General features: G+C 37.8%; 1 protein-coding gene across 4 annotated transcripts in view; it reads left to right on the top strand.

The window, feature by feature from the left end:
* The window catches only part of TLN2 (talin 2), a 204,711-nt gene that overhangs the window by 95,278 nt on the left and 88,841 nt on the right, over positions 1–20,592 (top strand). For all 4 annotated transcript variants that reach the window (XM_069797991.1, XM_069797992.1, XM_069797993.1 and 1 more), the window contains exons 9-18: positions 4,051–4,114; positions 6,274–6,378; positions 8,283–8,438; positions 9,361–9,462; positions 11,934–12,010; positions 13,692–13,872; positions 15,794–15,907; positions 16,572–16,680; positions 17,365–17,573; positions 18,415–18,513. In XM_069797991.1, coding sequence (XP_069654092.1) covers positions 4,051–4,114; positions 6,274–6,378; positions 8,283–8,438; positions 9,361–9,462; positions 11,934–12,010; positions 13,692–13,872; positions 15,794–15,907; positions 16,572–16,680; positions 17,365–17,573; positions 18,415–18,513 — 1,216 coding nt within the window. The remainder of the gene's footprint in view (positions 1–4,050; positions 4,115–6,273; positions 6,379–8,282; positions 8,439–9,360; positions 9,463–11,933; positions 12,011–13,691; positions 13,873–15,793; positions 15,908–16,571; positions 16,681–17,364; positions 17,574–18,414; positions 18,514–20,592) is intronic.

Here is a 20,592-nt window from a genome sequence, read left to right as displayed (position 1 = left end):
ATTTAGAACTGGACTTCCAAAATTTAGAACTTAGTTATTTTCTGCAGGGAATTTTCTCTACTGTTGTTTTATTTTCATTTAAATGGGCTTTGAATGTATTGGGATCAAGCCTTCCAGGTCACTAAGTGTAATTGCTTGCTGTCCTGGTGTCTAATCAGTTTCATAAAATTAAGGATTTCTGATTTAGAAGTAATTCTCTTTTTGCCCTCTGTAGAGGAGTCTGCTTCAGAACCATAAGTCCCTAGTCATTGCCTTCTAATTTCAAGTGTACATGTTTGATGTAGTGTTTTATGCATTTGGCTGTACACAGCCATCATGACAGCCTTATTGTGAAACCTCATGCTTTTGTTTTGTGAGTCTAAACAAGCTAAGTGCTCCTAACTCGTTATGAACAATATATATAAATAATGTAGATAAATGCTGATTTCTTTTTTTTATTTTTTTCCCCTGCAAATGCATCTCTCAGCCTTTCAGAAAAAACTTTTTAGGTTTTTTTTCTTCTTGAAACAGAATGAGGTTTTTTTTAAGGTTTCATCCAACTATTTCCTACTCTTTGGTGGATGAACAATGATTCTTTTCAAGTATGAAAGCAGTTGTGTTTTATGAAAACTGTATGCTGTAGCTTAATACAGCAGTGGAGCGCTGTCCATTCAGTCACCACTGAAACCTGAACATGCTACAGATTCCCTTAAGGAGAATCTGTCAGCTCATACAGAAAACAGCATGTGACAGAATAGTATTAGTATTTCATAGCATTGTTTTGAAACAGCTTAGCTGAGTTTGCCATGTCTGCAATATGTTTATAGAGAGAAATCTTTTGTACCCTTTTTTGTCATTCATAAATTATTCTTTGCACAAATGAAGATTATTGCCAATATTTTGGTATTGGTTGTTGGAATTTCCTGGAAGCTCATGCCTAAGTAAACTGTGAAAGCTCTTAAACTATCAAATTGCAAGTAGTCTTTCTTCATGCCCTTACTCATACAGCTCAAGTTTTGCATTGCACCTACAGAGGGTACACTGTGTTTAAATTTGCGGAGAGAATATCTAATAAAGAACTTGTACTATCCATATGCAGATAGGAAAGGAGCACCTAAAACTGCCCACCTCTGCTTTTTATTTCCAAGCACGCTTGGTGACCAATAAGCTCAATTCTTTAATCTAGCTTGTTTTACTGTCTTGAACTGTCTTTTTTCAAGAACACTGGATATACCTTTATGCTAATGAAAAACAACCAATATGTGTTGGCACTAGTATATTTTTTTTTTAAGAGCTGTGGGAGCAAACTCACAGTAAATGAAGTTAAATGAACAGTGCTTGCTGCTAGATGTTATTTTAACTGAGTTCATTGTCCATTGTAATAATGTGTAATTAAAGAAGGCTAAATGATAATATAATCCAGGTGTTTTTGTTAACTCCATGTCATGGTTTAACCCCAGCCAGCAACTAAGCACCACGCAGCCACTCACTCACTCCCCCCCATCCAGTGGGATGGGGGAGAAAATCAGGACAAGAAGTAAAACTCCTGGGTTGAGATAAGAACGGTTTAATAGAACAGAAAAGAAGAAACTAATAATGATAATGATAACACTAATAAAATGACAACAGTAGTAATAAAAGGATTGAAATGTACAAATGATGCGCAGGGCAATTGCTCACCACCCGCAGACCGACACCCAGCCAGTCCCCGAGCAGCGAAATCCCTGCCCCCCCCTTCCCGGTTCCTAAACTAGAAGGGACGTCACATGGTATGGAATACACTGTTGGCCAGTTTGGGTCAGGTGCCCTGGCTGGGCATGAGAAGCTGAAAAATCCTTGACTCTAGTCTAAACACTACTGAGCAACAACTGAAAACACCAGTGTTATCAAACATTCTTCACATACTGAACTCAAAACATAGCACTGTACCAGCTCCTAGGAAGACAGTTAACTCTATCCCAGCTGAAACCAGGACACTCCATTAAACAAGCTGCTAAATAAAGTGAAACTATTGTTTGTTGCATCATAAAGAAAATATTCTCATTATAGGCAGCATTAAAATAATTTCATTCTGTTTACAACTAGCATTTCACCCTTTCCGTTGAGGTGATACTTGCCTATTGATTGAAAAACAATGGAAGGTGATACAAGGCAAAACCATCTGATCTAATTGCCAGCTACGTGTGCAAGAGGATACCAATTGGTACTTAGTGGACAAAGCACAAAGTTGTCGCCTTAACTTGTGCTGCTTAAGAAGCTCCAAATAATGTTTGCTCAGCAATTTTGTCTTAAAGTGTATATGACTTAACAAAGTAAGCAGACTTGTTTAAAAATGTAATGGTCTTGATGGTTTATCTACATACAGATAGCTGAGAAAATTAACTCTAGTTAATGAAAGATGAGAATTGGAAGTGCATTGATAACTATAATTTTTCTATATAAATCCATTTCCAGAATTAAACTGGGTTTAACTCAGGTTTGGTTGTGGTTTTTTTTTCATTTGCCTTGGAAGTGAATTTTACCAAACTGGTTTGAACCTATGAAATTCTGTATAAAAGTGCCAGTTGTTTCAGAAGAAAGGCACCAGCTTTTTATGATAATAAGGACTGTATTCAGTCCTTATCTATAGTCTTTATCTAGTTTGCCTTTCCAGCCTTCCCCACCCCACGATGTGTCTGTGTAAATAAGTCTTGAGAAGAGATTTCATTATCATGTATTAGTGAAATGTAACTACCGGAGCATTGGAAGGAAAATTTGTTCTTACTTTGATTTATATTGCTGGAGCTTTATGCAAAGAACAAAATTAATTATTTCACTAATGAGAAGTATTTCTGAGGAAAGGACAAAATCCTGATTTAGTCTTTTGAGTTACTTTGTTGTCTGCAATGGCAGGCTTTTGTGTTTCAAAACAAAAAAAGCACACTAAACAAAACAAAAAAAACAGAAACACCCATCCCCTCAAACAAAACACCTCCCCCCCCCCCCCAGAACAGCCAAGCAAATTTTTGCCAATCTTGTTTAAAAAAATCCATCATTCTCAAAACTTGTAACTTTCTATGATAGTAGGTAGTTCTAGCTTTCTGTGTTAATAGTGTGCTTGTTTACTGAATAAATCAAAATGAGGAGGAGATTATCCAGTCGTACTTTTTCCTGTGATTCTTAATATTCCAAAGCAGGAGGGATCCTTAGAAACCAATTTTTTGAACTGTGGAAGTTTCTCCAGGCTGAAAATGAACTGCTGAATATATGACATAGTTTTGTCAGAGTAGAGTGTTCCAGATGGGAAGGTACAATCCAGAAAAGAACTGATGTTTGTTAAAGCGTGATGTTGATATGTCTTCAAGTTGGGGTGATGTTTGGTTGAGATAGAGTTTATTTTATTATACAGCAAGGAGGTACAGGTGAGGTGTTTAAAGATTCTTTCTGACTAAGCTCTATCATGGAGGCTGAACTTGCTTAGTTTACTTTGTATTCTGAGACCCTTAGTATCTGAGTGTTACAGATATTAGGACTGTTTATATATGACTTTGTTTTTGAGATAGTGACTGGTATTGTGTCCATTTAAATGGCTTTGCAGTTTTTCAGTAAAATACTAGTGCTCTAACATTTCTTAGAAGACACAGAGGAAGAACTTGGTCCTGCACATCAGTAAATCAAAGTGCTACTGGAAAGAAATAGCAGCATCTGAACTCAAACACAGAGCTGGCTTGAGCTTTGATGTCCCCTTCTTCCCCCAGATTACAATGAGTATGTTTGAATTTAGATGTGAACCCCTCTGAAATGCTGAGAGACATCATATAGTTTAAGAATGGAAAGTGACCCAGCTATTATTTACTTTTGATGACTTTTCAAAACATGAAAGAGGTATTGCATGGGGATGTAACTAAAGTATTTTTCTTAATTATGTAAGATATCCTCTTGCTCTCACCCTGCTTAGCCAGTTTTGTTTCATTGTGTAGGTATTTTATGCCCATTTTAGGAAGCTTGGGGGACTTAATGCCAATGAAGGAGCATGGAAAGCATCCTTCCTCAGGAAGACACCATTAACTATGGAATTTTTTTTTTCCTTAGCCTAAAAGAATTCCTGCCTAAAGAATATACCAAACAAAGAGGGGCTGAAAAGAGAATATTTCAGGTAATTGTGAGGCTGAAAAACCTACAATAGTTTCACTTCCTTTGTAAGAAAAATATGAGCTTTCACAGGTGTATACTCTATATATACGCGAATTATATAACTATCAGAAAATCAAGTATAAAGAATCTGACAGATTTGCTTTTCTTTCTTTAGCAGATTTATTGTCCTGATCCTTTTTTCTTCACTGATTATTATTCAGTTTACTTTGTTGAAGGGGAGAGAGTGAATATTTGATATTCTTAAGGCCTTTTTTTCAATTGCATTGAAAAGTAAGGACGTGTATTTGTACTAAAATAGAAGCACATTTAGGAAAGCCAGTTTTAATTTCATGTCTTATTGAAGCATGAGCTTCAAGAGTTCTGCTAGCTAACACTGGAGTGCGGTGATGTGTCTGGGAATCACATAGTCGTAAAAGACTGAAGCAGTTGAGTATAAAATGTACTGATACTGTTGGAAGTGGTCTCAGAGTTTGAGTACTGTAGATGCACTAAATATCTGTGCTTACTGAAGTACATGTTTGGCAATACAGAATAAGTTGAAAAATTCTGAGGTCAATAGCTGAAATCAAGTCACGTGGTTTCTGGAAGGACATACCAATGATCTGTGATCTCACCTTGGGAGACAAGTTGAAGAGCAGGAACAGGTCACATACTTTCCTATGTCTGTTATACTCCCAGTCTAGGAATTCTGTAGCTCAGTCTGTTCTACCTGGAGTTTGTAGTACTTTCTTGTAGATGAGCATGTCTAACACTTTTCTGTATACCTTTAGCTGGTGGCAGTGATGTTCCAGTTTAAGCAAAAAAAAAAAAAAAAAAGATTCTTCTGAGTATTGCTATCATGTTATTCATAGCATGTGATTTTTGCCCATGTCAAATATGATCCATGAGTAGCTTTAATCACTACATACTTCAGTGCGTGGACAAGAAGCTCATCAGTGAGGGCACTGATACTGGGCAAAGATACAACAGCAAGGTAGAATAAGCAAGCTGTCTTTTTGACAAAAATCAGCTGTTTCCCTGAGTTATAAAATTCTTGGGTTTGGCAGGTGATTTTCACCAAATACTCCATCTGCAATGACTACATCTGGGCTCCTTGCTCTTTGGGGATCCTGGTTGTGTTCTCTGTGCTGAACTTGACAGATATGATCGGTCTATGTCCTTGGGATGCAAAAGGGCTTTTGGAGTTGCAGTTGCAACTGCAGTTGCAGTTCCTCCGTGGAACATTGTCGAGATGGTGACTTAAACTGGAGTAGAAAAGTGTTTCCCATGTTCTTGGTGCTCCCCCTGCTGCCATCAGTCAGCACGAAAGTGGTGGCAACCAGCAGATCAGAAGAATGTGAGGGGAAGATGAGGTGTGATAGGGAATCCCACAAACAGGATTTAAATAGCAGGACGTCGGGGTAGGATTTTCAGCAGAACGCTCTGGGGTAGCAGAGCAGATGCTGAGAGGAAGTTTGAATACATAATATTGGTAGTTGTCATTACTTACAGGTAATAAAGTTTACTAATGAGTAAATTGTTTAAATTATAAATAGAAATTGAGTTACAAGGCACACCTAGATGACTATTTCAGGATGAACTATTTAGAAAAATCATTGCTTCTTCCTCACCTGTAGAATTCTGTTCATATGATGGAAAAAATGTGGATAACGGTGCAACTGGTGAAAAAAGCCCATTGGAAGTACCTATAACAGATGAGAAATGGTCAATTACAAGACGTGAGGCTCTCGTGAATTGGAAGTTTTGGGCACAAAGCAGGAATAGTCTGTTCCTGGAAAAAAATAGGGGTGCTGGGACTCTTAAATGATTTTAAAAAGCCTGAGCAAAGAGGTGTTAATTGTATGAAACCTAATGGTGTCAAATAGCAGCAATACCTAGAATTGTAAACTGTTTCAGAAGTGGTTTGTGTGTGCTTGATTGGTAACAAAGAATGGATGATGGTCGAAGAGGAGCATTCCATTTGCACAGGTTGTTTATGTTCTCTTATGTGAGGAATTATGGGATATAGTCTTGCTAACATTTCTAGCCAGTATTTTTTCAAATATTCTTATTGTAATGGTTATTAACTAAGCATCCTTAAACAGATAAAAGCTATAGCCTTTTTTGTTTGTTTCCAGAAAGCATTGTTTCTGTCTGAGTTATACTGAACTGTCATTACAGGAGCACAAAAACTGTGGTGAGATGACTGAAATAGAAGCCAAAGTGAAGTATGTGAAGCTAGCCCGTTCCCTGCGGACCTACGGAGTGTCATTTTTTCTTGTTAAGGTATTGTAGATCTTGCTGGGACCGTATTGTATGGTTGGTTATGTATTACCTCAGATTCTGCCCTAAGCAAAGGTCAAAGATATTCTTTCAGCCTTCTGTCTGAAAGCAGCATTTGGAAAAAAGTGTAAGTTACTACGTGGGACAGGATTATAATTTCAGTTTAGATCCTTGTCATACTGCTACCAGAAAGAAATTTGAGTCTGTCATGATTTAATTTCTTTAAATTGACATTTGTTCTTTTTTCTTCTGATTACCAACAAAGTACTGTCTTCAGAAAAACATTCACAAAGAAGTCATAAGTTGTTCCTGTTTAGAAGTTTAATGATAATGTGAGTTGCTGAAAAACTGCACCTGAAGAACAACTTCATCAGCTGCATGATTAATTTCTCTTAATCCTTGCAGTAAAACAGGTCATGGTCTTAAGGCTTTTGAAACAATTTGGTACCAAGATGCTGACATTCTGCTGTGAAAACAGAACTGAAGCATTAGTGCCCGAGTATTCAGTAACCACTGATATAGAATGGAAAGGAGGCTAAACTTAGGCAAATGTTTTCCTTCTTAGGTTCCCACAGTTAACAGTACAGAATCTCTGTAGATGGCTGAATATCTATAGGTTGCCTTTTCCTAAAGTACATAGTCATCAAAAAATTCTAGTGAAGCAGATAGAAGATGAAAATAAAATGAAAAATGTGCAGAGGATAATACTATTAATATGGTACACTTAGAAAGAATTACCTTGTCACCTTGCTTCCTTTAAGGGAAAACATCTTGTTAGGCACCATTAATGGAACCTCAAGTTTTTAACAGAGCTGTTGAGCTAAGTTGTGTATTAGAAACTATACTAAAGTTATGGCATGCAGTTTTCAGTAACTAAAATATTAAAACTAACAAGCATGCACATTTAGAACAAGATGCTAATTCAGTGGGGATTTGTTAACACAATGTAGCTGACCTGTATGGTAAAAGGTAAAAATACCTTTGTATTTTTCATTAGTATCTTGCGCTTTTTTGTCATAGCTTAAAGCAAACAGTAACTGAATCAAGTAACCGTGTCATGAAACTTCTGTTGGAAAGAATAATTGGTCATTTTAAAAGTCTATCAAATGACCTACTACGGAAATAGGAATTGATTCTTTGCTGCCTACATAAATTCAGGGGAATGGGACATGGGGATTCATTTCTATTTTATGATTTTATGTAGCAGATAGTTAGTTTGGGCCTATCCTCTGCAACCTTGGAAAACTAAAGAGGCAGAATATCCAACAAATAAGGAGACATCAGCTAGCAGCATGCAGATTGACCCTGCACCCTTCCTTGTGATGTTTGCATGGGTTAGGATGTTCCCATGGATTGAAAATAACTAAGATTTCAAATCCAAAATATGGGACAAATTATGGCTGTTCTTGCCTAATTGTCAGGCCCAGTGGGCCTTCATTTCCTTTACCTCTCCAGAAATTTTATAGAGAAATGGTATGGGCAACCTTAACTTCTCAGTCCTCCTGATGCCAGTTTCCCATTCAGGTTCTCTAATCTGGTTTTACACAGGAAGTCTTGTGTCTAGAAGGAATGCCATCTTGTTTTTTTGGTTTTTTTGTTGTTTTTTAAAGTAACTTCCAGAGATTTGTTAGCACAATCCTTAAAATACTTCTGTTTCCTGTAGGAGGGAGAAGAGGGAGTGTCTTTTGAACTGCATAGTAAAGGTCAAGTAAGGACCAGAGCTTATTAATGTTAATGCATTGTTTGAAAATCACTGTCTGAGACCAGACAAACTGAGCCTGGAGTTTTAAATTGTCCTCATCTGCATGCCAGTTGCTTCCTTTTGTCAGTATATTCCACCATGCTTTTCCTTTTTCCTCTGGCAAGCTCTATTTGAATGAAAAACAATCTTTCGCACCTTGTTATAGGAAAAAATGAAAGGCAAAAACAAGTTGGTTCCTCGTTTGCTGGGTGTCACCAAAGACTCAGTGATGCGTGTGGATGAGAAGACCAAGGAAGTGTTGCAGGAATGGCCACTGACAACTGTGAAACGCTGGGCTGCCTCACCTAAAAGCTTCACTCTGGTAGTCTTTTTGTATATATTCAGAGGAAGAAGGATCTATGTGGCAAGGAGAAAGGAAGATGTACTTAAACTCAGAACAGTTTCTTTAATGTAACTTGTTCTATCTGTAATTTTCTAGCATTGTATAGAGTCACTGCGTCCTAAACTAATAAACTGACCCATATTGGTATCTAGGGTCGATCTGTATTTTGATGTTTCTAGATGGACCCGTTCCCCCAAAGTACTGTTTAAATCTTCTCAAAAAACATTGTTTAAATCTGTTCTGTGCCTAACCACTAAAACAGTTAAGAAAACATCATTATTCACACCTGCTTAAACCTTTAAGGTGCTTGCCATTCGTAATGCACTTTGTGACTTGCAAGATATGAATATAAACAAAGCTAGGTGGTTCATTAATACATTTTATTATTATGTATTTAAAGAACTTTCATGAATGTGATGTTTTGTTAATTATTTGGTCCATAAGAGACTACTGCAACAAGAGTATTTTGTATATGAGGAGGTTGTTTAAAGTGGTAGAGCAAGAGGCAGAGGCTGGAAAATTATATTCACTTTAATCACTTGCATCTAATTTCCAGTTGCATGGGTGATTATGCTTTAGAATAAAATTCTAAAGAATTTTCTCCATCCTTCAGTGACTGAGTCTGATGAAGTCAGACTAAGTATCTCCTGGTCCTCTGGCATTTCAATTTATGAAATGTCTGTGATTAAGCTGTGAAAAGCATCCTTCCCCTCTCCTCCCTCACCCCCCATATAGACTGGTTTAGAATCTTGGAGCAGTTTCATTTACTGTTGGATATAATAAAATGTCTATACAAATAATTTTAAAACTTGAATTCTCTCACTCATATTTGGTACTGTTTCTTCATTTATTTGCCTTCCATTTTTTAAGAGGTTTGGCTTTTTTTCCTCTCTTCCTTCAGGATTTTGGTGAATATCAGGAAAGCTATTACTCAGTACAGACCACTGAAGGAGAACAGATCTCTCAATTAATTGCAGGTTATATTGATATCATCCTAAAGAAGGTATAGTATTAAGATGACATGTAGTAAAAATGCAGTAAAAATCACTGTACAGCAGTGCAAAAGCTCAAATGTGTGCAAGCTGCAGTTCTCTTTTTCTCTCATGAAGTCATTGTTGTACCTTATGTTTGGATGTTAATCATTTTTACCTTTAATACAAGCTCTTTTCATTAACTTGAGTGCTTCTAGAAAATATCAAGGCTATTAACTGTAGTGGTAGTATGGGTCAGGCTCAGTACAGCATGCTTGGGCTTTGTTTTTCTGTCTGGAAGGTGAACTGCTGACTATGAGTGTATATGCAGAGGGGAGTCCAAAGCTTCAACTATGGATTTTAAGCTATGGACCAAAGTGGTGAATCAGGTGGAAAGAAATGATCCCCTGGAAGCAGCATTTAAAACTACATTAAGGGCTACACAATTGTTGTCCAGCAACTCTTATATATAATGTATCAAAACTGAGAAAGTTTTTTGGGGGAAAAAAAATTTAAAAAAAACATTGCTTTAAAAATATTGTGATCAGTAAAGCAAAGAATTACATCTCAGTTGTGTAGAGAGAGGGATAGAATTCGGTGTTTGTGAAGAGGCCGGACTGTCTTGAAACTTGGTTTTATGGACTGTGCCTGGCAGGAGAGAGGAAAGGCCGATATTCATATCCAGCATTCAAAATATTCACTAGTAAATAAGTGCAACAGCAGAAAATACCAGTTTTGCCAAGAAACGTGGAGCTGAATGGTCATACTGTAAGTAAGGTGTATAGAAAAGTGAGGTGTTTCAAATAGCACTGGTTGCTCTTTGATAAATTTTTACTTTGTAAAATTCCTTTGTAATTTTTACTTTGTTCAACCAAACTACATCATTATTTGCTGTAATGGAGTTTAATAGTAAAGAAATGACAGAAAGCTAAGCAGCTCAGGAGAATTTATTGCCTTTGGTCATGTGAACAGTGTAGGATGTAACATGAAGTGTTATGAAATCAGAGGTTGAGGAGGATTGCCAGAATTCATCACAGTACATGCCTTTTTTCTCTGAGGCTGTCAGTCTCAGATTTAATAAATGTTAAATAAACTGCAGGTTTCTATAGATGGTTTAAAACTTGATTCTAGCTCTTAAGCTTCAAAAGTAGCTTTGCTTTCTAATGCCAAATGAAAGCAGCCTTTCTGTCTTGATGGAATACAGATGTGCGCATTTCCACTTCCTTCCAGTCCTTTGAATGCTTCTTTACAATTTGCTGACACAGCCAGTTATAAAATGAATGAATTAGTAACAGGTTAAGTGGTAAAACACCCATGATGCTTCATGATGAGTATGAGAAGCATGCCGTTTCTAATTGTTGAGTCTAAGTTATCTCTGTGATGCATGCCTTAAAGTATGGTTTATCACTCTTAGTTGCATAATGTTAATTCTTGATGTGTTTTGTACTGTTCCAACTCATTTGCTCTGGTGTGGATTGGTGGTGTGGTTTTTTCTGCTAAAATATTATTGGTGCAACACTCCCCACTCCCTCTTGTCCTGCAATTTTAGTGATAGGTCATTAATCAGTTGACAGGGAGCTCTGAACTTGAGGAACTTTTACCATTTTTTGATCTAGGTATGGGGTTTTTTTACTTCATACTAATATGGAAGCAAGGCATAATCTTGACTAGAAATAGGCAGTTTCAGTTCATGCATAAACTCAAAATATAATAGTATGTATATATTCAGACTACAAATCATGTAACAAGGTGGAAAGCAGACAGTATATTTGCACTAGGTCACAAGTAGAAATAGATTGGTTTTACAAGGCAGTACTTTTATGGTAGTTTCCTGTTTCTAGTGGTTTAGACTTCTTCCCCTTGAGTATATTCACCTCCCTTATACCACTATAAAAAACTGCCTCAAAAAGTCAGATGTGCAGACTGTCCAGAGGTTTGAAGTAAGTATGGTAATATAACTTGGATACAGTATTAAATTTATCATCTTTACTATGGATATGTATTTCATAGTGGTAGGTAGCACCACGTAGTAACATTTCAGGATGCTAAGTATGACTTGTAGCTGAGGTCTAGTTAATTGAGTCAGTCTGATGTTCCTGAGTTAGAAGAGAATGGGAAAGGGGATGGTACCTGTCCTTTCTGTGCCCAGATTTGCTGTTGTTGCATGTCACTCGGTCTTTAGAACTTTTTTTTTTTTTCTGTGAGAAAAGACAATATCTCAGCACTTTCTCTTTACCTTTGTTCAAAAAGGCACCAACAGGCTTTTTTCCTTTATGCACTCAATCTGCCAGGGCTTAGAATCTGGTCTGTTAGATGCTGAAGGGCACCTCTTCTGAGGTGGAGGTTATGTTGTCACACTACCAAAATGCATGGTGTTCAGCACTGGACAAGACTCTGCAGATTATTTGACTAAGCTTCTGATAAATGGCAAGGAAATGGTGGAGAGAAAGCAAAAAGCAACACACATTGTTTAACTTTTTTCTTTTTCTTCCCCCCCCTCCAGAAACAAAGTAAAGATAGATTTGGGCTTGAAGGTGATGAGGAATCAACCATGTTGGAAGAATCTGTTTCACCTAAGAAGTGAGTGTATACAACAGGAGGAAATGCTCTTTATTTAAGAGTGAGACCTTTTGGCTGTGGCAGCTTTTTTCAAACGAAATAGTATAGTTATTACTGTTAAAGAATTATTTTCTACAGAGTATTTCAATAGAAGGAAGTACTATCCCCAGGCAATTCATCAGGCTACTAGCTTCATTCAAGGATTGAAGAGCAGGTATTTGTCACAAAATTGTTGGTTAAGGCAACCAGCAGTAGTACCAGTTTGAGGTAACTTGACCCTTGAACAAAGAAACTCAGGCTGCAATTCAGTAAAATGCTGGGGGTTGGGGGGGGAGTAATGATGCAGAGCTGAAAATGATGTATTAGATTTTTGATCTTCATGCAAACACTTAGGAATTAAAATGTTTTAGTTGCTTGTGTTGGCTAGGTCCATGGTTTCCAGTAAATTTGACTGCTGTCAGTTTAATTGTACACTGTGTCATGAACAGAGCTGGCTTATTTCACCAAACCACTTTAGACAAACCAATTAGATGTGTGGCATGTGTAAAGGTAAGGTTTTGGTACTAGTAGGTCAGGCTAGGGTTCTGATGAGAGAGTAACTGAATATAGCAAAAAGCATAACTGTAGAGCTGGCCATAGTCTTGAAAAGGAATATTAAATCTTTTGTTGCGGTGAAGGAATAGAAATAGGTTTGTGACCTTATAAACTGTAACGAGCCACTCAAGTCTCCTCTTGGAACTCTGAGGATGGCAGCGTCAGCAGTGTGTATGTGGAAAGTCTGATTTATTGTTAAACATACGATTTATAGGAGATAGACTTGTTAGATATTTAATCTAGCTGCCTGTGAAATTTCAACTTTTGACAGATCACACATGTTCAGATGTGCTTTCTTTTGACATCACCCTTTCCAAATTACTTCCAGAATATACTGTTAGCTAAGTGCTGTGCAGAGAAGCCCAAAACTTGTAATTGATGAATACAAGATTTTTCACAATTGAAATTTCTTTTTTCCCCAGCAGAGTGTTGCTGTTAAAGCCAGAACTTCTGTCAATGCTTCTAACTGTTAAAGCATGAACCATTTTTAAATATGAGCAGTATATCTGACAAAGTGGTTCATGACTGTGGATGACAATAACTTTATTAATTCTGAAAGTATCCTGCCTCCAAGCCCATTATCTGATAGGCTGCCAGATTATTAGCAAGTACTGTGTATACATGTGTGTATAAAGAAGGAAGAATGAATGTTAGTTTTTATCCCAAATCTAGGGATTGCTTGCAAAAGGCACCTCCACAGGGTTCATGCTTCTATTTTCTATTGATCAGCCTATGATACAACTGAAACAAAGCAGTTATGCCATAAACCTTGTTCCGGTTCTGTCTGTCATGCGTGTTATAGGAGTAAAGCTATTGTACCATGTATACCAGAACTGCACATTGCCTTCTTTCCTTGGTGCCTGCTTGTTAGTGCTATTAATATTTAATCTGCCAAAAGCCCCAGATTAGGTTTTTTCTAGCATGTTAGAAAATGGTTAGAAAGAAAAACTGTAAAATTTAAATTTTCCAGCTTCTCTGAATGTCATGAAATGCAATTTAAACTCCTAAAGGAAGAACATCTGGCAGAACTTGATTTGCAGGAGCTAACTAATTCTTTCTCTGTTGGATTTTTTTTTTTTTTTTTTTTTTTTTTTTTTTTTTTTTTTAGATCTACCATCTTGCAGCAGCAGTTCAACCGAACCGGGAAGGTGGAGCATGGCTCTGTGGCACTACCAGCTGTTATGCGTTCAGGGTCCAGTGGCCCAGAGACTTTCAACATTGGCATCATGCCTTCTCCGCAGCAACAAGTCACAGTTGGTCAGATGCACAGAGGACATATGCCCCCGCTTGTGAGAAACCTCCTTGTTTTGTATTTGAAACTTTTTTTGCATTTGAAACTTGTCTGTGCCGCAAGTAGTCAGAAAGAGCATGTTATACATAGTACTGAGAGCAGGAGGAGGATATAGAGTATGACTCCCCAGCTGTCCTACTGAATATAAGTTTTGAGCATCCCTAAAATATTTAGGGTATCACATTTTGACTTATTTCCTCATTTTCTTTAAAGCTGGCTCTTGCAGCCTTCTCTTTACTTCTCAGTAGTTAAACTAGTATTCAAGGGTTAGGAAAAAAGGTTAAAAGACTAGCAAAAGTAAGCAGTTTTAAGAAAAAGGCTTACACTTAGCTTATCACTAGCCCACCAATTTAGAATTTTTTAGCAGGCTTAAAATTGATGCTGAGTTTTCTCATTTAAATTAAAAGACTATCAAAAACCCTAAACAGGCTGTAGAGAATATAATCAGTGCTTAAGGTCATGACGTACCACTAGAAGTGTAGTATGCATAGTGGGTTGACCTTGGCTGCTTGCCAAATACCTGCCCAGCTGCTCTGTCACTCCTGCTCCTCAATAAGCTGGGGGCTGGGGGTGGGAAAGAAGACAGAAATTCTTTATCGCAACATAGGTTGAGATAAAGACAGGGAGATCACTAATTACCTTCATGGGCAAAACAGACTCAATTTGGGGAAAACTAATTTAATTTATTGTCAATCAAAATAGAGTTGGTTGGTGAGAAACAGACAAAAACTAAAACACCTTCCTGCCACCTCCGTTTTTTCCCAGGCTCAACCTCACTCCTTCATTTCTGACTATTCTACTCCCTGCTCCCAAGTGGTCAATTGGCAGCCCCTCTCTGCTGCTCCTTCCTCCTCATGCTTTTCCCCAACTCCAGCATGGGTCCTTCCTATGGGCTGCAGTTCTTCAGGATAAACTGGCTCCAGTGGGGGTCCCCTATGATCTGCAGTTCCTTTCAGGAGAGCCTGCTTCAGCGTGGGTCCTCCACAGACTGCCGTTTCTGCCAAGACCCTGCTCCAACGTGGGCTCTCCATAGGCTATAGTTTCTTTCAGGGAAATATCCACCTGCTGCAGTGTGGGGTCCTCTGTGGGCTTGCAGGGTGGATATCTGCTCTGGCATGGCCCTCTTCACAGGCTGTGGGGAAATACCTGCTCCACTGTGGTCTCTCCTGCAGGCTGCTGGGGAATCTCTGCTCTGCACCTCATCTGCAACTTTCTCAGACATTTGTGTTTGCAGGGTGGTTTCTTGAATATTTTTTCTTTTTCCCCTTGCCACCATGTGTTGTTTTGCCCTTTCTTACCAATGTTTTCCCAGAGGTGCCGCCAGCTTGGCTGCTGGGCTCAGCTGTGTCCTGCAGTGGGTCTGTTGGAGCCATCTGGAACCAGCTGTGCCTGGCATGGGTCAGCCCCTGGCCTCTTCTCACAGAGACCACCCCTGCAGCCAAAATCTTGCCACAGACACCCAATACAGACAGCCATCCTGCTCTGCCTAAACCCTTCGGTTTTCTGTTAGCTTATGCATATTGATGGCAATTGAGTTATAGGTTTGTCCTGTTCCAGGAAATCAATAATGATATCCTAGAAGCAATTTCAGTTTTCATGTTCATGTTCCTAGAATGCAAGTCAGTAAGAGCTTGGTGGTTTTGTTGTGTGTCTGTTGGGCATTTTTTGATCTTAGAAAGTTCAGCATTTTATAAATGTATGCAAGTACAGAGGAGTATAAAATGACAGAGGCAGAATAAGACTGTGTGAGAGGCGTGTTAGAGAGCTCTCCATTGCACCAGGGAAAAGCTAGCTATCTGAAATGGCCTGGTGTGATTGTTGGATTGTTGTCACTCACTGTCTCTTCATGCATATGTAGCATCTGCCTGAAGTGCCATTTGGAACCTAGCACACAGCCATTTCCTTGTTTTGCCTTTCAGACCTCAGCTCAGCAGGCCTTGATGGGGACTATTAATACCAGTATGCATGCTGTTCAACAGGCACAAGCTGACCTCAGTGAAGTTGATAACCTGCCACCTTTAGGGCAGGACATGGTGAGTTTCTCTAATCCCTCTTAGAAATGGATCTTAATGCTTTGGGGTGTTTACAGATCAGTTTAGTCATTGTCCCGGGATCTAAAGTAGTATCACTAAAGCTTTTAAAATGAGATTAAAAAATCTGTGCTGTCTTTAAGGAATTCATGTACAGTGTTCCACCTCACTCTAATCAGTCTTCTGAGTTTAGATGTAGCAGACTTCCTTCCATAACCATGTCTGGAATCCTATTTGTTTCATATGCCTATGTATAATTAAATGCAAACTATGGGCAATATTTATGGTGGGAGTGACTGCCTTCCAGACACTTGAAAAATAAGAACAAAATATGATTCTGTTTCCCTGATCCAGGTTATGGTAGGAGGACAAATCAAGAGACTGTTGTTTATGGGGGACTGTCAATCAAGAGTGTTTAGCCTAGCCTTCATGAATGCACTGTTTATGGCCTTTACCTTAAAAGGGCAGCTGTTGAAATGTGATAGCAATTCTGTAGTGAAGATTCAGCAAAAGAAAATGCTTGCTTTCATATTTCACTTTAAAGGCTTGGTTGTTGTCCTCTGTTTCACTTTTAAATGTTCATGAAGGAACGAGAGATTTACATAGTATCTCCTCTTACAGAACCTCACTGCAATCCTTAATTCTTGTTTTTGTTATTACTCTTCAGGCATCAAGAGTATGGGTTCAGAACAAGGTTGATGAATCAAAACACGAAATACACTCCCAGGTTGATGCTATCACTGCAGGAACTGCATCTGTTGTTAACCTTACAGCAGGTAAATTTCAAAGGGAAGGATTTCCTTGCAGTCTCCTAGTTATTTATCAGTCTAATTTAAGTAACATAGGGACTGAGTGTGGGGCAGCTGGAGAAAAATTTTTTTCAAAATACCCCAATAGCTAAGTGCATTGATGTGCGGAACAAGTTTTCTGTCCCTCCCAACACAATTTTTGTATCTTCAATTTATCCCTTACACTAAAGCTACAACCATTGATGAAGATAAAATGTAGCTTGCTTATTCAACAAAGTAGAGGGTGTTTGCAAGGTTACTACAAAAATGCATTATTGATCTGACAGTTGTTAGAGAGAGATTGTGTTTATTGACAGTGTTCTTTTCTTCAGCAAATTACAGGTTGATATACCTGTGAGTGGCTTAAAAGGGACAATACTGTATTACCTTGGGTTCTTTCAATGTTGAAAGATAGCTGAAACTGTGGACTTCTTAGCAAATTGCACTGAATGAAGAGAAATTCTATTAAAAGATAAATTCTTGTAGAAGAAGTAACATAGGAATTGGAAAAATTATAGCAGTCTAATTATTTTCAACTGACAATAAAATTACTTCATAGGCATTACTTGAAATGTCTCTTTTTTCTCTCATGAGTGTAGCTTGTGGTAGCTGCCTCTTTTTCCCTTTTAACCACTAAAGCATTCTGATCATGAAAAAACATTTGCTCTACAGGGGACCCAGTTGACACTGATTACACTGCTGTGGGATGTGCAATTACAACCATCTCTTCCAACCTCACCGAGATGTCTAAAGGTGTGAAACTGCTTGCTGCTCTCATGGATGATGAAGTTGGAAGTGGAGAAGACCTCTTGAAAGCTGCTCGAACATTGGCCAGTGCTGTCTCAGACTTGCTGAAGGCTGTGCAACCTACTTCAGGAGAGGTGGGTAGATGGAAACTTTACAAGTTCCCTCTTTGAAGTGCGTGGCTTTGGCTTTTTTGAGAAATGTTAGCTTCTAAGCCTTACCTGCTCAGTGCCACAAAGTCCCCTGTGCAAGCAGTTCTTTTGACTACTACTTATTCCTTCATCTGTCTCTGTCTTTATGCCTTGTAAGTCTTGCACCTTGATATTAGAATGTTCTGTTTTATATGCAGAGGCTAATTGATTTGTGTAATAAATAGTTAATTTATCTGGGTACTGTATTCTCTTTTAGAAACAAATTTCAAACAGTACTATGACTCAGATTAATAGGAAGTGGAGAGATGCTCATGATTTTTTTTATTTACTATCTTTGTCTACTTTTGACATATAAAATGAGAATTTAATCCCTCTGTTGTAGTTTTCCAGAAATGAGTAGTACTGACCAGGATAGACTATATTGATCAGTTTGTTACTTGTTGGAGTCTGCAGCCAGTTTGCCTTACATCTCTTATCTTCAGTTATTTATGTTTTGAAGAACATGAAATGTCCTGATGTTTCATATCAGTTGGCATATTGACTGTCCATCCTTAATTATCCTTGGAGTTATTATAGCAATGTCTATTCAAGTTCTTCAAAGTTCTTTACACATTCTCTGGGAGCACTTTAGATGAAACCCCTGAATTATGGATGTGCAGTTGTGCATGTGGAAAAGTAAAGATTTTTCCAAAGTATTTCTGTTGTGTAATTTTATTTTAACCATGTATTGATTGCACGCTAATGCAGAAGTTCCTCGAGCAAATACAAAATTCAAGTAAAACTCATTTTCTTTGAATTAATGTATTTCACCATTACATTTTTCTAGCCTCGACAGACAGTTTTGACTGCAGCTGGGAGCATTGGGCAAGCAAGCGGGGAGCTACTGAGACAAATTGGAGAAAATGAAACAGATGAAAGGTTCCAGGTAATGAGGGGGTTGCTTGTCACTGTCAGAACTGTGCAGCTTTCTAATGAGGAGGCAACTGCATAAAACCAGGCTTCCCAAAGTGCAGTTAGAAAATGCTAGATTTTGAAGTTTCTCAATGCTAATTGAGGTTAATCCATTATGAAATTCCTTTTAATTACACCATCACAGAGTGCTGATTTCATAGGAACCCCTACTTCGTTCTGTGTATCGTATAGATGCTTTTTTGCCTCATGGAGAGCCGTTTGCACTGTACTCCCCTCTGTTTAAAATGCATGGCTCATGCTATTTGCATACTGGTCAGACTCTTACTTTCAAATCCTACTCTGATTTTTACATTTACCACTACGTTCATGACTGGCTTCTTTTATGGTGACTTTCAGTACCTCAGTATTGCACAGATAATATCTTTTATAGCTTTCTTGTAGGATGTGGAACTGTCATTCCATTTTACAGGTGGAAAATTTGGCATGGAAGTCTGGAGATTTGCTAATTTGAAATACCCTTTGACTTGTTGATCTCTCAAATTCTTGGCATTGTGTCACACTAGATGTTTGAATCACAGTTCCCCTTTGCTTCAGTTGCAACGGAGTGCAAGTTATATCACATAGTGCCAAGTTAGACTCAGAAAATAAGGAACAGCAAACAAAATATTTTTAAAAACTCTGCCTATCTTCACTAAGTACACCGCATCAGATACAAGATTATAATTGAGTTTTCCAGGGTGACATGCGTAGTCTTAATCAATTGTTCTGAATGCCATAGGGATTTTGTGGGAAGCAGTGTATTAAAACTTGCACATGCACACAGACAACTTCAATCCTTACCCTTCCTTGTGTTTCACTGTCTTTGCAAGCTAATGACCTATTATGCCATATATTTATGAAGAATGAATGAATGTTTATTAATAAACAATGAGTATTTCTCCTCATTAAATACAGTGGTTTTCACATGAGAGTTTGCTGTGTCTGTATGTATGCATGTAAACCAAAATTTTACACAACCTTTTGGTAAACCGAGTAGAAGAAAATTATTGTATTACGACCATAATTTCCTTAAGTTTATTAGAATTATCAAATCATAATGCCTGTATGACTTAATAACGGTGTTAGCTATTAGCAGTTTAAAACCGTTGTTCCTAAATGCTCTGTTAAAAACATGTTTGGATTTTTTTCACTCAATGCCAAGAACAGGTTTGCACCAGAACCAAGGGGAAGTAATTTATAGCAACAGATAGATCTCTGGAATGCACTGTATGCAAGATGTCTGCTAATATAACTTACAGGCTATTTGAAACTCTTGATCCACTAGTAAATCTGTCTGCAAGTTTCATCAGAGTTCTCATTTGTATTCCTAGTTGAGTATGTATTGCAGCCCTCTCTTTCTTGGCTAAGAGAAGGAACCTAAACATTCTGATAAGTGCTATGGAGTGTTGGAGAAGGTGGGTAAGGAGAAGGATGGTTTATCATGCCTTCATATCCTTAAAAACAAAATGAAAACTAGTGTTCTTAATTTTTTAAATCCAAGGTTTTCTTTCTGCTCTGAAGTTAAAATTATGCATATCTGTAGTATCTTTTTACAGGAAAGCCAGGTCATTTTAACAGTACAGGCATTAGGAAGGAAGAAATTTTCTGAACTTTTTCATTGCAGGAATTAACACATGAGCATGTTTTAATTTTGCAGTTTCAGAGTTAACTAAATTATTTTTGTACAAGGGAAAGTTCTGGAATAAAGACCTGTTTTGAGTTATATTGTGGAGCAGTAATTTATAGGGTGATAGTTACGTCATGGACAAGGAAATATTGTGGTTGGAAATGGCATTTTCAAAAATGGAGTGGCAGTTGTCATTACTGTTAAGCACAATTAAGTACTTGAATTTAGTATTAACTCAAGTACTGTCTGTCCTCAGCAGTTTGCTCCCTGAGGTTGTCATCTTTATTGCAGATATTTATCACATGTTTAATGGTGAACTCCAGATGTTTTTATACTAATAGTGTATTCTCAGGAAGTGAAGATTGTTCTTATGGACTCTGAGCCAGTTCAAAATTTGACAGTCCATACTCATTCAGTCCAGTAACT

The sequence above is a fragment of the Haliaeetus albicilla genome, chromosome 12, assembly GCF_947461875.1.
Source record: "Haliaeetus albicilla chromosome 12, bHalAlb1.1, whole genome shotgun sequence".
In the NCBI taxonomy this organism is placed as follows: domain Eukaryota; kingdom Metazoa; phylum Chordata; class Aves; order Accipitriformes; family Accipitridae; genus Haliaeetus; species Haliaeetus albicilla.
Note: the sequence above shows the minus strand (reverse complement) of the source record. Positions and strands in the feature narration are given on the sequence as shown.